A 22,111-nucleotide genomic window follows, 5' to 3' on the forward strand; every position below is an offset into this window, starting at 1 on the left:
TCCAGGGGCCTCACTTTCACCCTATTGTTCTTCTAAAGGCAGACCCTTCCAGGGGCCTCACTTTCACCCTATTGTTCTTCTAAAGGCAGATCCTTCCAGGGGTCCCACCTTCACGCTATTGTTGTTAAAAGGCAGACCCTTCCAGGGGACCCACCTTCACCCTATTGTTATAATAAAGGCAGACCCTTCCAGGGGCCCCACCTTCACCCTATTGTTATAATAAAGGCAGACCCTTCCAGGGGCCCCACCTTCACCCTATCGTTGTTAAAAGGCAGACCCTTCCAGGGGCCCCACCTTCACCCTATTGTTATAATAAAGGCAGACCCTTCCAGGGGCCCCACCTTCACCCTATCGTTGTTAAAAGGCAGACCCTTCCAGGGGCCCCACTTTCACCCTATTGTTCTTATGAAGGCAGACCCGTCCAGGGGCCCCAGCTTCACCCTATTGTTCTTATAGGGGAAGACCCTTCCAGGGGCCCCACTTTCACCCTATCGTTGTTAAAAGGCAGACCCTTCCAGGGGCCCCACCTTCACCCTATCGTTGTTAAAAGGCAGACCCTTCCAGGGGCCCCACCTTCACCCTATTGTTATAATAAAGGCAGACCCTTCCAGGGGCCCCACCTTCACCCTATCGTTGTTAAAAGGCAGACCCTTCCAGGGGCCCCACTTTCACCCTATTGTTCTTATGAAGGCAGACCCGTCCAGGGGCCTCACCTTCACCCTATTGTTCTTATAGGGGAAGACCCTTCCAGGGGCCCCACTTTCACCATATTCTAATAAAGGCAAGCCCTTCCAGGGGCCCCACCTGCACCCTATTGTTCTTATGAAGGCAGACCCGTCCAGGGGCCCCACCTTCACCCTATTCAAATAAAGGCAAACCCTTCCAGGGGCCCCACCTTCACCCTATTCTAATAAAGGCAAACCCTTCCAGGGGCCCCACCTTCACCCTATTGTTCTTATGAAGGCAGACCCGTCCAAGGGCCCCATCTTCACCCTATTCAAATAAAGACAAACCCTTTCAGGGGGCCCACTTTCACCCTATTTTAATAAAGGCAAACCCTTCCAGGGGCCCCACCTTCACCCTATTCTAATAAAGGCAAACCCTTTCAGGGGCCCCACCTTCACCCTATTGTTCTTATAGGGGAAAACCCTTCCAGGGGCCCCACTTTCACCCTATTCTAATAAAGGCAAACCCTTCCAGGGGCCCCACTTTCACCCTATTCTAATAAAGGCAAACCCTTTCAGGGGCCCCACTTTCACCCTATTTTAATAAAGGCAAACCCTTCCAGGGGCCCCACCTTCACCCTATTCTAATAAAGGCAAACCCTTCCAGGGGCCCCACCTTCACCCTATTCTAATAAAGGCAAACCCTTTCAGGGGCCCCACCTTCACCCTATTCTAATAAAGTCAAACCCTTCCAGGGGCCCCACCTTCACCCTATTCTAATAAAGGCAAACCCTTCCAGGGGCCCCACCTTCACCCTATTCTAATAAAGGCAAACCCTTCCAGGGGCCCCACCTTCACCCTATTCTAATAAAGGCAAACCCTTCCAGGGGCCCCACTTTCACCCTATTCTAATAAAGGCAAACCCTTCCAGGGGCCCCACCTTCACCCTATTCAAATAAAGGCAAACCCTTCCAGGGGCCCCACCTTCACCCTATTCAAATAAAGGCAAACGCTTCCAGGGGCCCCACCTTCACCCTATTCAAATAAAGGCAAACCCTTCCAGGGGCCCCACCTTCACTGTATTCTAATAAAGGCAAACCCTTCCAGGGGCCCCACCTTCACCCTATTCTAATAAAGGCAAACCCTTTCAGGGGCCCCACCTTCACCTTATTCTAATAAAGGCAAACCCTTCCAGGGGCCCCACCTTCACTGTATTCTAATAAAGGCAAACCCTTCCAGGGGCCCCACTTTCACCCTATTGTTCTAATAAAGGCAAACCCTTTCAGGGGCCCCACTTTCACCCTATCGTCGGACAAGAGTACCTTTTATCCCTCCTGTGGGAGAGAGTAGGTTGGGCGGTCAGCTCATTGTCCAGCACAGCTCTTAGGACATGAGGAAGTAAGGTGTACACAACAACAAAATGACTGAACATGACTTCTTCCCACTAGTGAATGATTGTTGGTGGACAGAAATGTAAACGTGTAAAATGTAAAAGTGTAAAATGTAAAAGTGTAAAGTGTAAAATGTAAACGTGTAAAATGTAAAAGTGTTCTTCTAGAGTGGCTGCTGTGATTATCTCGATCTTGATGATCTTGGCGCCGGTGAAAAGTGCTGCAAGCAAACTTCTTTTTTTACACTTTGATTCATCTTTGAGTCAACAACTCTTACTGGCTTCATCAAAACATCTCTCCTTTTTTTCCCTCTACACTCACAATTGTTCTGTAAAAAGTTTTATTTGAAGATAAACATTACAAACCTAAAGCAGGCGCGTCTCAAAGGGCTGCACAAAAACATCCATTCACAGCCGGATGGCAATTCTTACTCATCCTGACTTTAAAACCATTCAGAATTTTTGAAAATCGAAAAAAATAAAAAGGATGAGTGGAATGTGTTGTTGCTACGCTTTGAATAGCTTGAAAAATGTGGGAATTTTGCAACTTGGAAAAATGTCTCATTTATTTCAAATAGGAACTTCCTGGAAATTTGGGAAAAGCAGGATTTTTTTAGAATGATGAGCATGAATGTCCTGAAGGAGCTGAGTTGGTTGGTGTTGGAATTCTTTAAATGTTGAAGGAATAAACGGTATTAGTGAATTTTGAGAAAATGTGATTTTTTTTTTAACTTGGAAAAATGCTAGTTTGAATTTCCAGAATGGTGGAATGTGTTGAAGAATGTGGGAATTGTGGAAGTTTGAATAATGGCACATTCATTTCGAACGGGGAAAATGGCAAAAAAAAAAAGGAATTACGGAAAATCAGGGATTTTTTTTGTTGTAATTGTTGAAGTAGATCACACAATTCCTGAACAGGATGAACATTTCTAAGTTGGAACAACTTGAATCAGATAACAAATGTAGGAATTGTGGAAGTTTGAAGAATGTCCCATTGATTTCAATGGGAATTTCGAGGAAAGCGGAATTTTTTGGGAAAATGGTAGAAAAAACTTGAATAATCTAAATGAGTTGAAATGGTTCGTGTTGAAATTTTTCAAATAGGTAGAAAAATGTTGAAGAAGTAACATGTTGAATTGAGAAATGGTATTATGGAATTCCTGGAATTTCGGGAAAAGTAGGAATTTTTCTAGTTTAAAAAAAGAAATATATATATATATATATATATTTTCTGTCCTGATTAAGAGGAATGTTTTGACAATGGAACGCTTGAAATGCCTTGCAAAATGTGGAAGGAGTCGTAGCCAGAAAAAAATGGTGGAAATAGGACTTTGGAAAAGCAGGAATTCTGGAAAATCCTGGAATTTTTTTTGCACTTGGAAAAAGGGTAGTTTGAATGTCCAGAATGCTGGAACATGTCGAAGGGGGAATGGTTTGAATAGGTTGAAAAATGTGTAAAATGGTGGAAGTTTGAAAAATGGCCAATTCATTTGGAATGGGAAAAATGTCCCAGAAAACCTGGAATTCTGGGAAATCTGGAATTTTTTGGAATTAAGCTGAACGGTTTGAAGTTGGAAGGCTTTGAATCAGATAAAAACTGTGGAAGGTCGAGCGTGTCAAAATCTGGAGAAGAAGAAGTAGTTGAATAATAAATAGAAAATTGTTGGTGTAGATAAGTATGTGTGTGTGAATGTTGTGGAGTATTAACACAATAACAATAATAATAATAATAATAATAATAGTGATAATGATAATAATACTGCGATGAGGTGGCGACTTGTCCAGGGTGTACCCCGCCCTCCGCCCGATTGTAGCTGAGATAGACGCCAGCGCCCCCCGCCACCACAAAAGGGAATAAGCGGCAGTAAATGGATGGATGATAATAATAATAATAATAATAATAATAATAAATAGAATAATGTTGGTGTAGAAAAGCATGTGTGTGAATGTTGTGGAGCATTCACACAATAATAATAATAATAATAATAATAATAAATAGAAGAATGTTGGTGTAAAAAAGCATGTGTGCGAATGTTGTGGAGCATTCACACAATAATACAAATAATAATAATAAATAGAAGAATATTGGTGTGGAAAAGCATATGTGTGAATGTTTTGGAGCATTCACACAACAATAATTATAAAAATAATAATAAATAGAAGAATGTTGGTGTAGAAAAGCATGTGTGTGAATGTTGTGGAGCATTCACACAATAATACTAATAGTAATAATAAATAGAATAATATTGGTGTGGAAAAGCATATGTGTGAATGTTTTGGAGCATTTACACAACAATAATAATAATAAATAGTAGAATGTTGGTCTAGAAAAACATGTGGGAATGTCTTGGAGCGTTCACACAACTAGAATGATGAATAATAGACTTATTAAGAGTGCCATAAGAAATGACATGAAAATGTTTCACAAACTAAAACAAATGTTTCTCAAATTAGAAAAAAAAGAGATTTTCTGCAGCCTCCATGGCGAGTGTCCCTCTGCCAAAGCCAGCGACTTGGTGAAACTTGGCCAGGATCCTGCCAGACTTCATTTCCCCGCAAAAAGACTCCGGTCTGGCCGCACATGAGAAGACCCTTCATAAAAACAGCGCTCGCTTGGGTCTGGGCTACGTTATTCTAATCCAAGTCCAAGGTTAGGTTAAGTGAGGCCACTCCAGATGGGAGCGCTTGCACGGATGCTGCGGCCAAAGTGCCGCATAGAAATGAGATACAAACATGTCAAATGCTTGAGTGGGTTTCGGCAGGAAAAGGGCACTGGTGTCCCCGGTGACCAGGTGCACCTAAGGTGCACCTAAGGTGCAAGAGAGCAGAAGAATGGGGAGGGAAGTGTCATTGTGTTGCAGGTCCTGACTCTGTGGGACACACACACTCTTGTTGTTGTGGGAGCAGGATTCACACACCAACCTTCAAGAAAAGTCTTCATGATACGTGTCCCAACCCCAGAACGATATCAGTCCCATATCGCCAAACAAAAAGGACGATATCGGTTTGTGTGTCAAACCTGCGATACAAGCACAATGTCCTCCAACAAGCACACAAGGTTGCTGTTTTCTTCTATTTTAGTCCAACTACTTGCAGCTACACAACAGCCAAGCTCACCATAGCACACAAGCTAGGCACAACTAATAATCATTGATCAATAAAAAAAATTCAACAAAATATATTGTCAATATAAACAAATAAGACATAGCAAGTCTCTAAGGCAGGAGCATGTTCGCAGCTATCCAGGACAAACCGTGTCCACATCACCATCTTAAATCCATTACTCCGATGACCATGGATGAAGTACTGGCTGTCCAGAGTCGAGACCCAGGATGGACCGCTCGTCGGGACCCAGGATGGACCGCTCGTCTGTATCGGTTGGGGACATCTCTACGCTGCTGATCCGCTTGAGATGGTTTCCTGTGGACGGGACTCTCGCTGCTGTGTTGGATCCGCTTGAACTGAACTCTCGCGGCTGTGTTGGAACCACTATGGATTGAACTTTCACAGTATCATGTTGGACCCGCTCCACATCCATTGCTTTCGGTCCCCTAGAGGGGGGGGGGGGGGGGGGGGGGGGGGTTGCCCACATCTGAGGTCCTCTCCAAGGTTTCTCATAGTCAGCATTGTCACTGGCGTCCAACTGGATGTGAATTCTCCCTGCCCACTGGGTGTGAGTTTTCCTTGCCCTTTTGTGGGTTCTTCCGAGGATGTTGTAGTCGTAATGATTTGTGCAGTCCTTTGAGACATTTGTGATTTGGGGCTATATAAATAAACATTGATTGATTGATTGATTGATACTTTTTGGTGTCACTAAAAACAAATGAGCACTCTGACTCATTGCACTTCATCAAACCTTTTATAACACCACAAAAATAAAAGTGTTCTAACACCACTAAATAAAAGTGTTCAAAAGTGAACCCAGGCAAAAAAAAGGTGTGTTATTATTTGTGCTACGGCGCCATCTTTTGGACAAGTTCACTCACCGGTTATAAATGTACTTCCTGTTTGAATGCCTATCAACCGGAAGTAAAACTGTCCTTAGCGGTTCTACTCGTATGGATTCTCCATTCATCGCTCCTAGCAACGTTTGTAAGTTTTACAATATAACTAAAACTATTCTTACTTACTAAAGCGTCCCATGTGTGATGTCTGTAGGAGTATTTTCATGCATATTTGTACTTGCTATTGTAATGCAATCAAGCTAGCGTCATTAGCATTAGCGAAGACATTTACGAGTGTCTGTGTTAGTATTATTACCCTACAACGGCATTCTTTGTTTCACTTTCACGAATTCCTCAGTAAATTTAGCAAAACGTCAGCATGGAGTTATTGAGTCTGGTTAGCGGATTGGAGAGCTAGCTTGCGCAGCTATTGGGTCCATGACCATCACTTCTGTTTTGTTTGATCTCCCGTTTTACTGCCTTGTCACAGACACTGTTGGGAAACTGAAGATATGTAAATAAACATTACAATGTAAATAAGTCATTTCACAACCTTTATATATGTGACTAATATATGGAAATATTGTTTTCTTCTAACATTTAGAGGGTGTGGCTTATACAACGGTGCACTCTATAGTCCGGAGAGTACGTTGATATTGAACAGGTCCTGAAGGTAACTTTGTAAACCTGCAATTTCTGAGGTGGAGGGTCTCTCTTTTCTACTTATATTTTTTTTTGTTCTGTTACAAAAAGACATTTCTTCCGATCCCTTAAACATAAATTATTTCCGGCTTAGAACGGGCCAATCACAGGGAACCTGACGGAGCCTGGTGATTGGCCCAGGTAGCGATAGGGGCGGAGCCTCCTCGTACAAATGCAGTTGGAAATGTGGACGTTGCTGACTGAAAAACCTCTTCTGCTTCTATTTATGTGTTGGAAATGATGTCAAAACAATAATGAATAATTCATTGAAAATAGTCCAACCAACAAGGTCGACACCTCCTGCAAACCCTCAAGAGAAGCCAGGTTGACCCAGACTTCTCTGATCCACAACCACACGTTGCCAGCCTGCAAAAAAAGCCGCCACAAAAACCAAGCGTGGCTCGGAGGCGGAGCCATTTTCAGACTGCCCAGAACGCACGCGAGACGGACTGGGACCCGGACTTCAAGAGTCCGGCGAAGACAAAGCGGTCTTCTCATTGTCCTGAGGAGCATTCTTCCCAAAGGTCGAGGTGACGCTGGTCCGGGTCCCAGTTCTCAGCCAGCAGAAGGCTGCTCTTTGTACAGTAAAGGTCAGAAGTGCAACATTCCTGGCCTCAGCTCGCGGCTGTAGGTGACATCATTCTCACATTCACTGAGCGTGCTCTGTGCGCCGCTGGTTTCATCTTACGCCAAGACACAAAACATACAACTTTTTGTCCAACCAACAATTCATGAAGTTGCAACCAAAAACAATGAGGCCCAACAGCAGTGAAGTTGTCAGCTTGTGAAAATGGTAAAAAAAAAAGAGAATACAACAAATCCTTTTCAACTTACCGTATTTCCTTGAATTGCCGCCGGGGTGCTAATGAATTTAAAACCTCTTCTCACTCCTGCGCTTACCAAAGGCATGCGGTAAAAGTAAGCATGAGTTATTATTTTGAAACCTCTTCTCACTCCGGCACTTACCAAAGGCATGCAGTAAACATTTGAGTGTGATGTAAGCTTGGACCTTAAATCTTACTGAATAGCTCTTAATCTTCTTCCTTTTATGCGATTTCAAATTACCGGTATTAAAATCAGCCTTCTCCATTTTGAAAACGATGACAGAGGAAGTGTCACGAGTTTGACCCGGCAGTAATTCAAGGCAGGCACATACTATATACCCTGCGGCAATTCAAGAAAATACGGTATGTTCAATTGAATAGACTGCAAAGACAAGATATTTCCTGTTTGCACTGAGAATCTTTATTATTTTTGGCAATTATTAGCTCATTTGGAATTTGATGCCTGTAACATGTTTCAAAAAAGCTGGCACAAGTGGCAAAAAAAGAGTGAGAAAGTTGAAGAATGCTCTTTTTTTTTTTAACATGCTACAGTAATTGGGAACAGGTGAGTGCAATGATTGGCTATAAAAGCAGCTTCCATGAAATGCTCACTCATTCACAAACAAGGACGGGGCGAGAGTCACCACTTTGTCAACAAGTACATTGTTTAAGAACAACATTTCTCAACAAGGAATTTAGGGATTTCACCATCTACGCTCCGTAATATCATCAAAAGGTTCAGAGAATGTGGAGAAATTACTGCACATAAACAATGATATTACGCACCTTGGATTGCTCGGGCATAAAAAACAAAAACAAATCATTGTGTAAAGGATATCACCACATGGGCTCAGGAGCACTTCAGAAAAGCACTCTCAGTAACTACAGTTTGTCGCTACATCTGTAAGCGCAAGTTAAAACTCTACTATGCAAAGCCAAAGCCATTTATCAACAACACCCGAGCTCATCTAAGATGGACTGATGCAAAGTGTTAAAGTGTTCTGTGGTATGACAAGTCCACACTTCAAATTGTTTTTGGAAACTGTGGAGCAAAGAGGAAAATAACCATGCTGACTGTTCTAGGGTGAAAGTGTTGTAGTCAGCATGTATGAAGGTATGGGGGTGTATTAGTGATTGTTGTAGGGTGAAAGTGTTGTAGTCAGCATGTGTGATGGTATGGGGGTGTATTAGTGATTGTTGTAGGGTGAAAGTGTGGTAGTCAGCATGTGTGATGGTATGGGGGTGTATTAGTGATTGTTGTAGGGTGAAAGTGTTGTAGTCAGCATGTGTGATGGTATGGGGGTGTATTAGTGATTGTTGTAGGGTGAAAGTGTTGTAGTCAGCATGTGTGATGGTATGGGGGTGTATTAGTGATTGTTGTAGGGTGAAAGTGTTGTAGTCAGCATGTGTGATGGTATGGGGGTGTATTAGTGATTGTTGTAGGGTGAAAGTGTTCTAGTCAGCATGTGTGATGGTATGGGGGTGTATTAGTGATTGTTGTAGGGTGAAAGTGTTGTAGTCAGCATGTGTGATGGTATGGGGGTGTATTAGTGATTGTTGTAGGGTGAAAGTGTTGTAGTCAGCATGTGTGATGGTATGGGGGTGTATTAGTGATTGTTGTAGGGTGAAAGTGTTGTAGGCAGCATGTGTGATGGTATGGGGGTGTATTAGTGATTGTTGTAGGGTGAAAGTGTTGTAGTCAGCATGTGTGATGGTATGGGGGTGTATTAGTGGCCAAGACATGACTAACTTACACATCTGTGAAGGCAGCATTAATGCTGAAAGGTACATACAGCTGTTGGAGAAACATATTTTGTTATCGTGGACGCCCCTGCTTATTTCAGCAAGACAATGCCAAGCCAGGTGTTATAATAGCACGGCTTCATAGTAAAAGAGTGCAGGTACTAGACTGGCCTGCCTGTAGTCCAGACATTGAAAATGTTTGAAGGCTAAAATATGAGGCAGGAGACTGTTGAACAACTTAAGCTGTACATCAAGCAAGAATGGGAAAGATTTCCACTTAAAAAATGTGTCTCCTCACTTCCCAAACCTTTACTGAGTGTTGTTAAAAGGAAAGGCCATGAAACACACTGGTAAAAATGCAATTTTTGACATGTGTTGCTGCCATCACATTCTAACTTCATGATTATTTGCCAAAAAGAACAAAGTTTGTCGATGTGAACAGTAAATATATCTTGTCTTTGTAGTCTATTGAATTGAATATAAGTTGAAAAGGATTTGTTGTATTCTCTTTTTATTTATCATTTATACAAGCTGACAACGTCAATGCTTGTGTAGTTTGTATTTGCAAACAGTAAAAAGTTGTAGATCACAAATATTTTTCTACCGCTTGTCCGTCTCGGGTTTTCCCTCCAAACATGTAGAAAGAGGAAGTAGTCGTGCCATCCTCCCAGACCGGCCAATAGGACGACTCTAACATATTGTTCAAAAGAAGCCCCGCCCACAAAAAGATACCATTTGTAACAATATACGATTTGTAAAGAAAAATTGATTTGTAAACTATTTCAAAATAAAAAACAATTTGTGAACAAAAAACGGTTTGCAGCCAACATGATGTAGTCTAACAAGTATTTGGTAAACGATTTCAAAACAAAAAAATATTTGTAATCCATCTAAAAAAGATTTTGCATCTAAACAATTTTATTTCAACACAATTAAATGATTGGCAACAAAAAATATTTGCAACCAAACAAAACCTATTTGTAATAAAAAACAAAACTATTTCTAATCCCCAAAAAATTGTAAACAAACAAAAATACTTTTTTCCACCGAAGAAAATGATTTAAAAACAGTAATATTATTTGCAGCCCAAAAAAAATGATTTGCAGGAGAGAAAGGATTCATATCCCAAAAAATGTCTAACTACGAAACATATTTTCAACTTAAAAACTATTTTGAAACAAAAAACGTTTTGCAGCATTCAAAAATCTACTTGCAAAACAAAAATTTTCTATCATTTCTTAACAAAAAGATTTGCAACTAAACAAAATGATAAAAAATACTCATAAAAATCGATTTGTAACCACAAACACTATTTGCACACAAAACATAATTTGTATGCAAAAATGATTTCAAAACAAAACAATTTGTAACAAAAATTAGTTTTTGAAACATTAAAACGATTTGCAGCCCTCAAAAATATAATAATTTGCAAGTAAAAAACAATCTGTAACAAATGACAAATTCTAATCCAATAATACATTTGTGACCAACATCTTTTTTAGTTCGAAAGTATTCTTTTAATTTGAAAATAAAGCTTGCACAAAAAGAGGCCAACACCTGTCAGCACTTTACAAGCCCCTCCCACTCCCAGCCTGTGAAGGTGAGCATCTTACCTGAAGACGCCAGGCGGCAGGCGGCGAGCAGCAGGAAGGCGAGGGTGCATCTCCTGGCCATTGTTCCGAGATGTAGGAGGACAATATTTGGGCAGTCCTCCTTTCCTTTCCTTTCTTTCTCCTCGCCAACAGGAAGTCCCAGCTCTGCCTGCCAAGTCAACAAAGGAGGGGAAAGTGTTTAGAGGCCACCTGCTGGCATGGAGGGAAGCGCTAGATTGGTGAGAGGGATTAGTGCTGCAGGGTTCACTGGGAGGCACACACACTTCACACACTTCACACACTCCTTCAGGCCCAGCTCTGCAACACGCCGAGAGGTGTCGGCACACGCCCACTGAGGGCAGAGGTGTCTAGCCTACTATCAAAATGACTTTAAAAGTCTTATATAAGTGTTATAATGAAGGCAACACATGATGTAAGTGTCTATATTAGCCTACTATCAAAATGACTTTAAAAGTCTTATATAAGTGTTATAATGAAGACAACACATGGTGTAAGTGTCTATATTAGACTACTATCAAAATGACTTTAAAAGTCTTATATAAGTGTTATAATGAAGACAACACATGATGTAAGTGTCTATATTAGTCGCAGGCTGACACAAATCTTTGTTGACAGAAATGTTGAAATGTAATATTTATTCTACACATTTCTACAACATTGTAGGACATGAGTAAAACTTGTGAGAGGGTGAGATAACTCCTGGAAATGACTGACTTAGAATGACTAAAGGTGAAGATGTGTGTGTCCAAGTTAAAGGAAACCTCTTCTTCTAATGGATTTATTACAATCTTTGCAAGCTGGGTAACATTTGCTGTGGTCTGGAACAAAATGTTAATATTTGCTGTGGTCTGGAACAACATGGCGCACAAACAACTATCATAAATGCAGCCAATATTACATACAGATAATGTGTCATGAGACATGCAAATATAAATGAACATAATTAAAGGAAATTAAATGAGCTCAAATATAGCTACAAACGAGTCATAGTGATGCAATATGTACATACAGCTAGCCTAAATAACATGTTAGCATGGATTAGCTTACAGTCATGCACTGACCAAACATGCCTGATTAGCACTCCACACAAGTCAATAACATCAACACACCTCATTCATGCACTGTATAAAAGGTTTGGTGGACAAAATGAAACAAAGAAGGAGTGGCATAAAACATGTCTTTCCGTGGCAGTGTCGGAGAAAGTTGTACACGTAAACAATCTGTTATGTCACAGTCCACACAACTATGGTGAGTTCAAGGACTGCCCAAATTAAAAGGACAAAAGGTTGCTGGCCAAATACTGTCATCAGTGAAGTATAAACACAAACATATTCAACTATCAGGAAGGTTTGTCCTCCTACACAAACCTTATTTACACTAAAAATATATGTTCCCATTTTTGAGGGTGGCCCTAAAGATCCGATACTGCAGACCCCCGATATAGACCAAGGAGTCCCTCTGTATTAATATCATGGCTTATGGAGGAACAGTTTTAGTTTCTCAGACGGTCAAAAAAAAAAACAACTAGAAATCCTGGCTGCACTTAATAGACTCCTACTTCTCCATCCCTGCACAAAGTTTCAAAATAAAAGCTCTTGGCTGAGGTAATAAAGAAAGGATTGAACCACGGAACTAATAATATTTTGGTACCGGTACTAAAATTATTTTGGTACTTTTCTAAATAAGGGGGACCACAAAAAATGTCATTATTGTCTTTATTGTGACAAAAAATGTTAGTGTAGATGAAACATATGTTTATTATTGTCATGTAGTCCTTCAATAAAAAGTAGAACATACTAGACAACTTGTCTTTTAGTAGTAAGTAAACAAACAAAGACTCCTAATTAGTCTGCAGTAACATATTGTGTCATTTATACACCTATTATTTTATACACATTATGAGGGACAAACTGTAAAAAATGTATTATTTATCCACTTGTTCATTGACTGTTAATATCTGCTTATTTTCTGTTTTAACATGTTCTATCTACACTTCTGTTCAAATGTAATAATCACTTATTCTTCTCTTCTTTGATACTTGACATTAGTTTTGGATGATACCACACATTTAGGTATCAATCTGATACCAAGTAGTTACAGGATCACACAATAAAATATAATACTAAATAAACCAATAATAATATGGTTAAGAAATACCAATATAAAGGGTAGGTGTCACCCTGTTTTCTGTTTTAACATGTTCTATCTACACTTCTGTTCAAATATAATAATCACTTATTCTTCTCTTCTTTGATACTTGACATTAGTTTTGGATGACACCACACATTTAGGTATTGATGCGATACCAAGTAGTTACAGGATCATACATTGGTCATATTCAAAGTCCTCATGTGTCCAGGGATGTATTTGCTGACTTTATAAACATCATATAAAACATTTTTTTTTAAATGAAAAAAGATGTGATACCAAAAAATAGCGGCCTAATCTTAGTAGTATCGTGTAGATACGTGCCTGTACTTGGTATCATTACAGTGGATGTAAGGTGTAGATCCACACATGGCATTTGTTTACATTTTGATGCTGGTGAGCTACGGTGTGTAGTGACGCATGTTTAGCTATTCCTCGACCTCCATTGATAATGGTACTTGTAAGAAACATACTTTATTTGTCGCCATAGACGCCAGGATAAGGGATTTAGAAGTAGCTAAAACACTGTGGAGGGACATTAGCTGCTAGCAAGTACCTCTTCTTAAGGGTGTTTCAGTGTTATAACTTCACCTTTATCTGTACTTTTTACACCAAAATGCGTCCATTCTCCCTTTTCTTCTACACACTTTGTCTGCTTCTTGTAAGTACTCTGTGTGTGTGCGCTGCCAAACATGCTCCTCTGCTCATAAAACCAGAAATGTCACCATGAACCGGTACTTTTGAAACAGAGTATAGTAGTGCTTTTGAGTCAATAGTGATAATGATACTTGTAAGTAACGTACTTTGTCGCCATGGACGCCAGGATTAGTGATTTAGAAATAGCTAAAACACTGTGGAAGGACGTTAGCCACTAGCTAGCTAGCAATGTGTTAAAGCATCTCTTCCTGAGGGTGTTTCAGTGTTATAACTTCACCTTTATCTTGACTTTTTACACCAAAATGCTTCCATTGTCCCTTTTTTGTCTACACACTGTGTCTGCTTGTAAGTACTCTGTGAGTGTGCGCTGCCCAACATGCTCCGCTGCTGGTAAAATCTGCAATGTCATGACATGACTTCAACATAAGTAGAGAGGGGTGCGGGACCGCTACGAATCAGAGACAGTATCGTACCAAAATGATTTATTAGTATCGCGGTACTATACTAACACCGCACAACCCTACACGAAACAAGCTCACGGCAAGAACAGAGGCCAGAAAAAGGCGCGGGGGGGAAGACATGGCGCCCGGGGGTTAAGACGTGGCGCCCGGGGTCGTGGCGGCGGTCTGGGCGGGTGAAGTGGTGCGAGGAGCATCCAGCCGGCTTCAGGACAAAAGAGGCTTTCAGCGTGTGCCAGCTGCCAAGTCTGGGAAGTCACTTTGGAGGATCATGACAAATATTACACTTCGCTGGATTGATGTCGACCCTTGAACCCTTGGCGGCGGCCCAGCAGCCAGGTAGCGTGCCAGAGGTAAAAAGGTCATGGCGAGGTCCTGACACGGGTTCACCGCCTTTCATGTCCCCCTCAAGACCCCAGACCACATCCAGATGTTGCCTTCAAACTTGGCGTCCACACACACACACACACACACACACACACACACACACACACACACACACACACACACACACACACACACACACACACACACACACACACACACACACAGGGGAGGGGGGGAAGCGCTCGTCCGTCACGCCGCCAAGCAGTCCTCATGACACCCCGGAGACAGCGTCCTTGTTTTGGCTCCTCTACACGGGGGGCCAGCTAAGCCTGGCCCAAAGTTTTGGGTTAGGGGGGTGAGGAGGTCCGAGTTCAGAGGACTCCCCCGCTGCTTTTGTTGCAGCAACACTCTGATGGATCATGTGACTTCTCCGCGCGCCGCCTCAAACGCTCCACGGAAATATCCATTCACCTCTGAATTGTGATTCTTATTCCTCCCCATTCATCATCTATAAAGATCTGTTTATTCTTAAAAATATATATATTTTTAAATCCTTCCATCCATCCATTTCCTACCGCTTGTCCCTTTTTTGGGATCACGGGGGTGTTGGAGCCTATCTCAGCTGCATTCGGGCAGAAGGCGGGGTAAACCCTGGACAAGTCCATAATTGGAAATATATATATATATATATATATATATATATATATATATATACACACACAGTGGGACAAAAAAGTATTTAGTCAGCCAGCGATTGTGCAAGTTCTCCCACTTCAAATGATGACAGAGGTCTGTCATTTTCATCATAGGTACACTTCAACTGGGAGAGACAGAATGTGACAAAGAAAAAATCCAGGAATTCACATTGTAGGAATTTTAAAGAACTTATTTGTAAATTACGGTGGAAAATAAGTATTTGGTCACTTCAAACAAGGAAGATCTCTGGATCTCACAGACCTGTAACTTCTTCTTTAAGAAGCTCTTCTGTCCTCCACTCGTTACCTGTATTAATGGCACCTGTTTGAACTCGTTATCTGTATAAAAGACACCTGTCCACAGTGTCAAACAGTCAGACTCCAAACTCCACTATGGCCAAGACCAAGGACACCAGGAAAAGAATTGTAGACCTGCACCAGACTGGGAAGAGTGAATCTACAATAGGCAAGCAGCTTGGTGGGAAAAAAAACAACTGTGGGAGCAATCATCAGAAAATGGAAGACATACAAGACCACTGATAATCTCCCTCGATCTGGGGCTCCACGCAAGATCTCATCCCGTGAGGTCAAAATGATCATTAGAACGGTGAGCAAAAATCCCAGAACCATACGGGGCAACCTGGTGAACGACCTGCAGAAATCTGGGACCAAAGTAACAAAGGTTACCATCAGTAACACACTACGCCGACAGGGAATCAAATCCTGCAGTGCCAGACGTGTCCCCCTGCTTAAGCCAGTGCATGTCCAGGCCCGTCTGAAGTTTGCCAGAGAGCACATGCATGATACAGCAGAGGATTGGGAGAATGTCATGTGGTCAGATGAAACCAAAATAGAACTTTTTGGTATAAACTCAACTCCTCGTGTTTGGAGGAAGAAGAATACTGAGTTGCATCCCAAGAACACCACACCTACTGTGAAGCATGGGGGTGGAAACATCATGCTTTGGGGCTGTTTTTCTGCTAAGGGGACAGGACGATTGATCCGTGTTAAGGAAAGAATGAATGGGGCCATGTATCCTGAGATTTGGAGCCAAAACCTCCTTCCATCAGTGAGAGCTTTGAATGGTTGACCAAATACTTATTTTCCACCATCATTTACAAATAAATTCTTTAAAATTCCTACAATGTGAATTCCTGGATTTTTTTTTCCACATTCTGTCTCTCCCAGTTGAAGTGTACCTATGATGAAAATGACAGACCTCTGTCATCATTTGAAGTGGGAGAACTTGCACAATCGCTGGCTGACTTAACACTTTTTTGCCCCACTGTGTTTGTGTGTGTATATATATATATGTAGCTGAGATCGGCGCCAGCGCTCCCCGCGACCCCAAAAGGGAATAAGCGGTAGAAAATGGATGGATGGATATATATATATATATGTATAAATATACACACACACACATATATATCCACATCCCTTAATTGTTTACAAATTATGTCTGTAACAGGGCAGTAAAACGGCTGATCAGAAAAAACAGAAGTCATGGTCATGGACCCACTAGTTGCGCAACCTAGCTCTCCAATCAGCTAAACAGACTCAATAACTCCACGCTGATGTTTTGGTGAATTTACCGAGAAATTTGTTAAAGTGAAACAATACAAAAAGAATGTTATTGTAAGTTAATAACACTAACACGGACAGACGTAGACATGTTAGCATATTAGCTAATACTAACAACGTTACCTTGATTACATTATGTTAGCATGTTGTGAAATTAGTTATTTACACAAATATTTTGGAAATGTTTATTTACATTCCTTAATTGTGTCCAAACAGTGTCTGTAACAAGGCAGTAAAATGGGTTTTAAGACAAAACAGAAGTCATGGTCGTGGACCTGCTAGTTGCGCAAGTTAGCTCTCCAATCAGCTAAACAGACTCGATAACTCCACGCTGATGTTTTGGTGAATTTACAGAGGAACTTGTGTAAGTGAAACAATACAAAAAGAATGTTATTGTAAGTTAATAAAACTAATACAGACACATAAATATATTAGTGGAATAGCATATTATTTAATGCTGACAACGCAGGCTTGATTACATTACGATAGCACGTAGTGAAATGAGTTATTTACACAAACATTTAGTAAATGCTTATTTTTCATATTCATACCTTAAATGTTTCCAAACAGTTTCTGTAAACAGGGCAGTCAAACGGGTGATCAGACAAAACAGAAGCTTGCTCTGCAATCAGCTGAACAGACGCAATAACTCCACGCTGACGTTTTGGTGAATTAACTGAGGAAATTTATGAAAGTGAAACAATACAAAAATACTAACACATACACTCGTAAACCTGTTAGCATAATCGCTACTGCTGGTAAGAATTTTTTTGTTATATTGTAATATTTAAAAAATGGGGTGACGAATGAAGAATGCTTTCGAGAAGAAAACGCTCCGGACAGTTGTACACCCGGTTCAACGGACGAAACAGGAAATACATTTTCAACTAGCAATACTCGCAGTGAGCGAACTTGTCCAAAAGATGGCGCCGTGGCACAAACAGCAGCGCAACTTTTCAGTGTCTCCACTGGTGAGAACTTTTGAGCACTAAACATAACGAAAAATCCATAAAATTAGCTGCACCCTTTTATAAGCCGCAGGGTTCAAAGTGTAGGGAAAAGTAGTGGTTTATAGTCTGGAATTTACGGTACTTTTTTATTTTTTATTTATTTTATGTAAAATTCATAAGAAATAAAATAGTGTTTATCTAAGAATTAATTTGTAAAGAGACCAGAAGGAGATTTTCCGACATGAAGGCTGTTTTATTTCACTCCATAATTTGCAAGAATCACTTTGAATGTTTAGTTCAATACATTGTGTATGCATACTTGCTTCTTCTTCTCTCCTTTATGTTTGGAAAGGTTTGGTAGCCCCGCCCCTTCTGCATAAAAACCCAAATGGCGACTTTTAAGGGCGCCGCACACTCGCCATTTTCATTCTGCTGTGCAATCTTGCCGTGCTTTCCAATCGGCGCACTCGCCGGCTTTTTGAGTGCGCTCAGACTGGAAAGTGCAGGAAAAGTGCAGTGCACTTCACAAACGAGGAGTGCGACGTGCCCTACGCGGCGGAAGGGGAGGGGCTAACTCCAGTGGTTGTGATTGACCATCAATAAGGAGAGAAGATCAAACATTGCAATGGTTATTTCTACTAAGTGCACAGAGGGTACTTATTCAGCCTCAGTCTCAACAGATTTCAATTAAGTGCACTACAAAATAAAAGACTTATGATATTGTGCACCCAAAAATCAACTATTTGTTATCGTCACGCCACAAAGGTCTGGCAGCGTGTCACAGGTCGGAAGCGTTCCTGTATCAAAACGTTGGGCTGGTGTGGGCATCGGGAAAATAACTTTGAAAAAAATATCCCGGATTACCCAGAATTCCCGGTGAAAATGAAGGGTCCAATTTCCCAACATGCACATAGCCCACATTTCTCTAGCGGTGAGAAGCCTTCCACCATCCACACACTCCACTCACTTTGGACAATCTAACTACTATTTTCCAAGTTCAAAAACATTTTACAGGAATTCTCAAATGCCACAGGTCGGGGCAAGATAACATGAATGTGCAGAAGATGAGTGTTTCCATGGTGAGAGCCACATAGCACATACAATACATCCTTCAAATAAGGCGGTCTTAGTAGATCACATAGTAAACACAATTTGATGTTTGCACACGCTGTTTAGTGCCTGGCATTTGGATCTTAGTGGATCAGACCCCAAGTGTGGAAGCAAATGAGTGCCCCAAAAGTATTATTTCTCCTAACTTTTAATATCACTTTTAATCCTTTTGTGCTCCAAGCTCATGTTATTTTATCGACTGCTTCTGATCATTAGTGGGGTGCAAGTTAAGGCTGGCATCATCTTCCTGCGATCACATTCATCCAATGACACGTCTTCTTTCACCACACACAAATGTAGTCGCTATACGTGGGTTTAGACTTTACATATTAATTTGAGTCTTACTGTTTATTTCTGTTGTCAAATGTGTTGTTAATCATGATGAACCTGCGAGTGCAGCGATCGCATGAACTAAATGGCACGTCTTCCTCTACCACACAGAAATATAGTTGCAGCGGTGCAAACTTTACGTGGCTTTAGACTTTCCGTATTGTTCAGAGTCTAATTAATTATAGTTTGTGAAATGTATCAGTTATTAAGTACATCTTGTGAGAGGAGCGATCACATTAATTAAATGAAATGTATTTCTTTACAACACACAAATGTAGTAGCAGCATGGCGACTACATTTGTGTGGGTTTGAACATTACGTATTAGTCAGTCTTACTATTTATTTTGTGGGAAATGGGTTGATAATCACGAAAGACATCCGAGTGGAGCGATCACATTAATTAAAATGACATGCCTTTGTTTACAACACACAAACATATTTGCGGCTCAGCAAGCTTTACGTGGTTTTAGATTTCATTTATTATTCAGATTCCTACTATTTATTTCTGTTGTGAAATGTGTTGGTTATCACAAATAACCTGCGAAAGGAGCGATCGCATCACTTAAATGACATGCCTTTGTATAGAACACACAAATGTAGTCGCAGCAGTGCCAGGTTTTTGTTCAGTATATATTATACAGTCTTACTATTTATTTCCAGGGAAATGTGTTGGTAATCATCAAGAATACGCAAGTGGAGCGATCGCAATATTTAAAATGACACCTCTTTCTTTACGACACACAAACATAATTGCAGCTTAGCAAGCTTTACGTGGTTTTAGACTTCATTTTTTATTCAGATTCCTCCTTATAATTTCTGTTGCGAAATGTGTTGGTTATCACAAAGAACCAGCGAGAGGAACGATCGCAATAATTGAATAACACCTTTGTTTACAACACACACACGTTACTCACGGCTGAGCAAGGTTTACGTGGGTTTTGACTTTACGTATTATTCAGTCTTACTATTTATTTTGTGGGAAATGTGTTGGTAATCATCGAGAACACGCGAGTGGAGCGATCGCAGTAATTAAAACGAGGTCTTTCATTACGACACACAAACCTAGCCGCAGTTTAGCAAGCGTTACATGGTTTTAGACTTCATTTATTATTAAGATTCCGCCTAATAATTTACATTGTGAAATGTGTCAGTTATCACAAATAACCTGCAGGAGGAACGATCGTATTAACTAAATGACACGCTTTTGTTTACAACACACACATGTAGTCACGGCTGAGCGAGGCTTATGTGGGTTTGGATTTGACGTATTATTCAGTTTTCCTATTTATTTTGGGGGAAATGTGTTGGTAATCATTGAGAACACGCGAGTGGAGCGATCGCATTAATTAAAATGACACCTCTTTCTTTACGACACTTAATTGTAGGCGCAGCTAGAGTTTGTTTGTTTAAACTTGATGTATTATTCAGAGTTTCTATATATATTGCTGTTGTGAAATGTATCCTAGGGACCTGCTAGCATAAGTTTCGATGTAGAAAAGAGGTGATAAAGGGAGTAGACTGTGAAAGTAATGAGAAGCAAAGCAGATGTGGATGTCAGTCACTTGCATGTTGACAGGAGTCAACAACAAAGTACTACAAGTACAACAAAGTACTACTAGTGCAACAAAGTAGTTGTAGTGGTACTAGTACAGGAAAATAGTGGGAGTAGTAAACACAAATATTCCTGAGTGTAAACAAAGTGGCCGCACTAACAAAGCAGCAAACTTACCTCCTTAGAAACTCCCCCGGCCAAAGTGCTCTGAAGGCGGCTGTGAGAGCTGCTCCTCCCGCGGCCAGGACGTTGACTCCTCGGCTCGGCGGAGCTCCAGCTGCCGAAGACGGAGCGAGTCGGCGGGCCTGAAAGAAAGGTGGCGGCGGAGAGACGTCCTCGTTAGTCTTCTACTTGTGTTGCCTTCACGTACCCTGGACTTTTATACTTGTGCTGCCTTGGTGCTGCCTTCACGTACCCTGGGCTTTATCACAGGGGGGCGGGGCTGGCAGGGGCGAGGAGTTCCGGTGGGTGGATCGATTCAAATGTCGACAAATTCGATACCAACAAGTTACCGTTCGGCGATTAGCGGTACTTGAAATGTTTGTTTTGATTTAAAGCCGATACTTACATTTTATTTTAAGTTATTTTAAACATTTTTTTCTGTGAAACAAAATGATGCAATTATACCCACAATAAGTGTTCAGTGATACTGCAATTATATCGTGCATTACTATTGTAATTATACGTTGTAAAAGGTGTTGTATGTCATTTTGTTTTCTTTGTCTACAATAGTTTGTGGGGAGGGGGGAGGTTCGACTTGTTATTGGGTCGATACCAACATTTACGGCGTTGGGGGGGAGGGAGGAGTGGTTGGATCGATCCAAATATCAACCATGTCGAATGACGTGGGGATGGGCGATACTTCAAATGTTTGTTTTGATCTGAGGCCAATACTTACATATATTTTCTAGACCTCTGATGTGATATTTGCCTTGAATGTGTGTATTGGTGTTCAAACAAGATGGTATCACACCAACTCTAATTGTGACCTAAATAAGACAATTTAACCAAATGATGCAATTATTTCCAAAATAACAATTTTTTTTAATGATCTTCTACATTATAAATACTGTTTAATTGCTCACAAATGTATTTGTTGAGAAGTACTGGAAATCATTTTGTTTTATATGCCGAAAATATTATTATTATTTGATTTTTTTTACTGTATTGCAACACCGGCATTGTCTCGTTATCGGATCGATACCAAACGTTACAGTATCGCCCACTCCTAGCGAGGAGCAGGAGACCCCCCCCCACCCACCCCCCCAGGGGGCGGGCAAGTCCCTACATAACGATGACGTCACGGCCCAACTCAATGCACTCGAGTAGTATTTGGACTAAAACAATACCACACACACACACACACATATATATATATTTGTTTATATAAATATATGTATTAATATATACATGTATATATTT

The 22,111-nt window shown here is 40.9% G+C and overlaps 1 protein-coding gene across 1 annotated transcript in view; it reads right to left on the minus strand.

Annotated features, from left to right (window-relative positions):
- The window catches only part of tgfbr3 (transforming growth factor, beta receptor III), a 146,133-nt gene extending 125,020 nt beyond the window's left edge, over positions 1–21,113 (minus strand). Inside the window, 2 exon segments of the mRNA XM_061888683.1 lie at positions 10,882–11,029; positions 20,867–21,113. Coding sequence (XP_061744667.1) covers positions 10,882–10,942 — 61 coding nt within the window. The 5' untranslated portion in view covers positions 10,943–11,029; positions 20,867–21,113.
- Between the last annotated feature and the right edge of the window lie 998 nt (positions 21,114–22,111).

This window comes from Nerophis ophidion, linkage group LG26 (assembly GCF_033978795.1).
Source record: "Nerophis ophidion isolate RoL-2023_Sa linkage group LG26, RoL_Noph_v1.0, whole genome shotgun sequence".
Taxonomy (NCBI): Eukaryota; Metazoa; Chordata; class Actinopteri; order Syngnathiformes; family Syngnathidae; genus Nerophis; species Nerophis ophidion.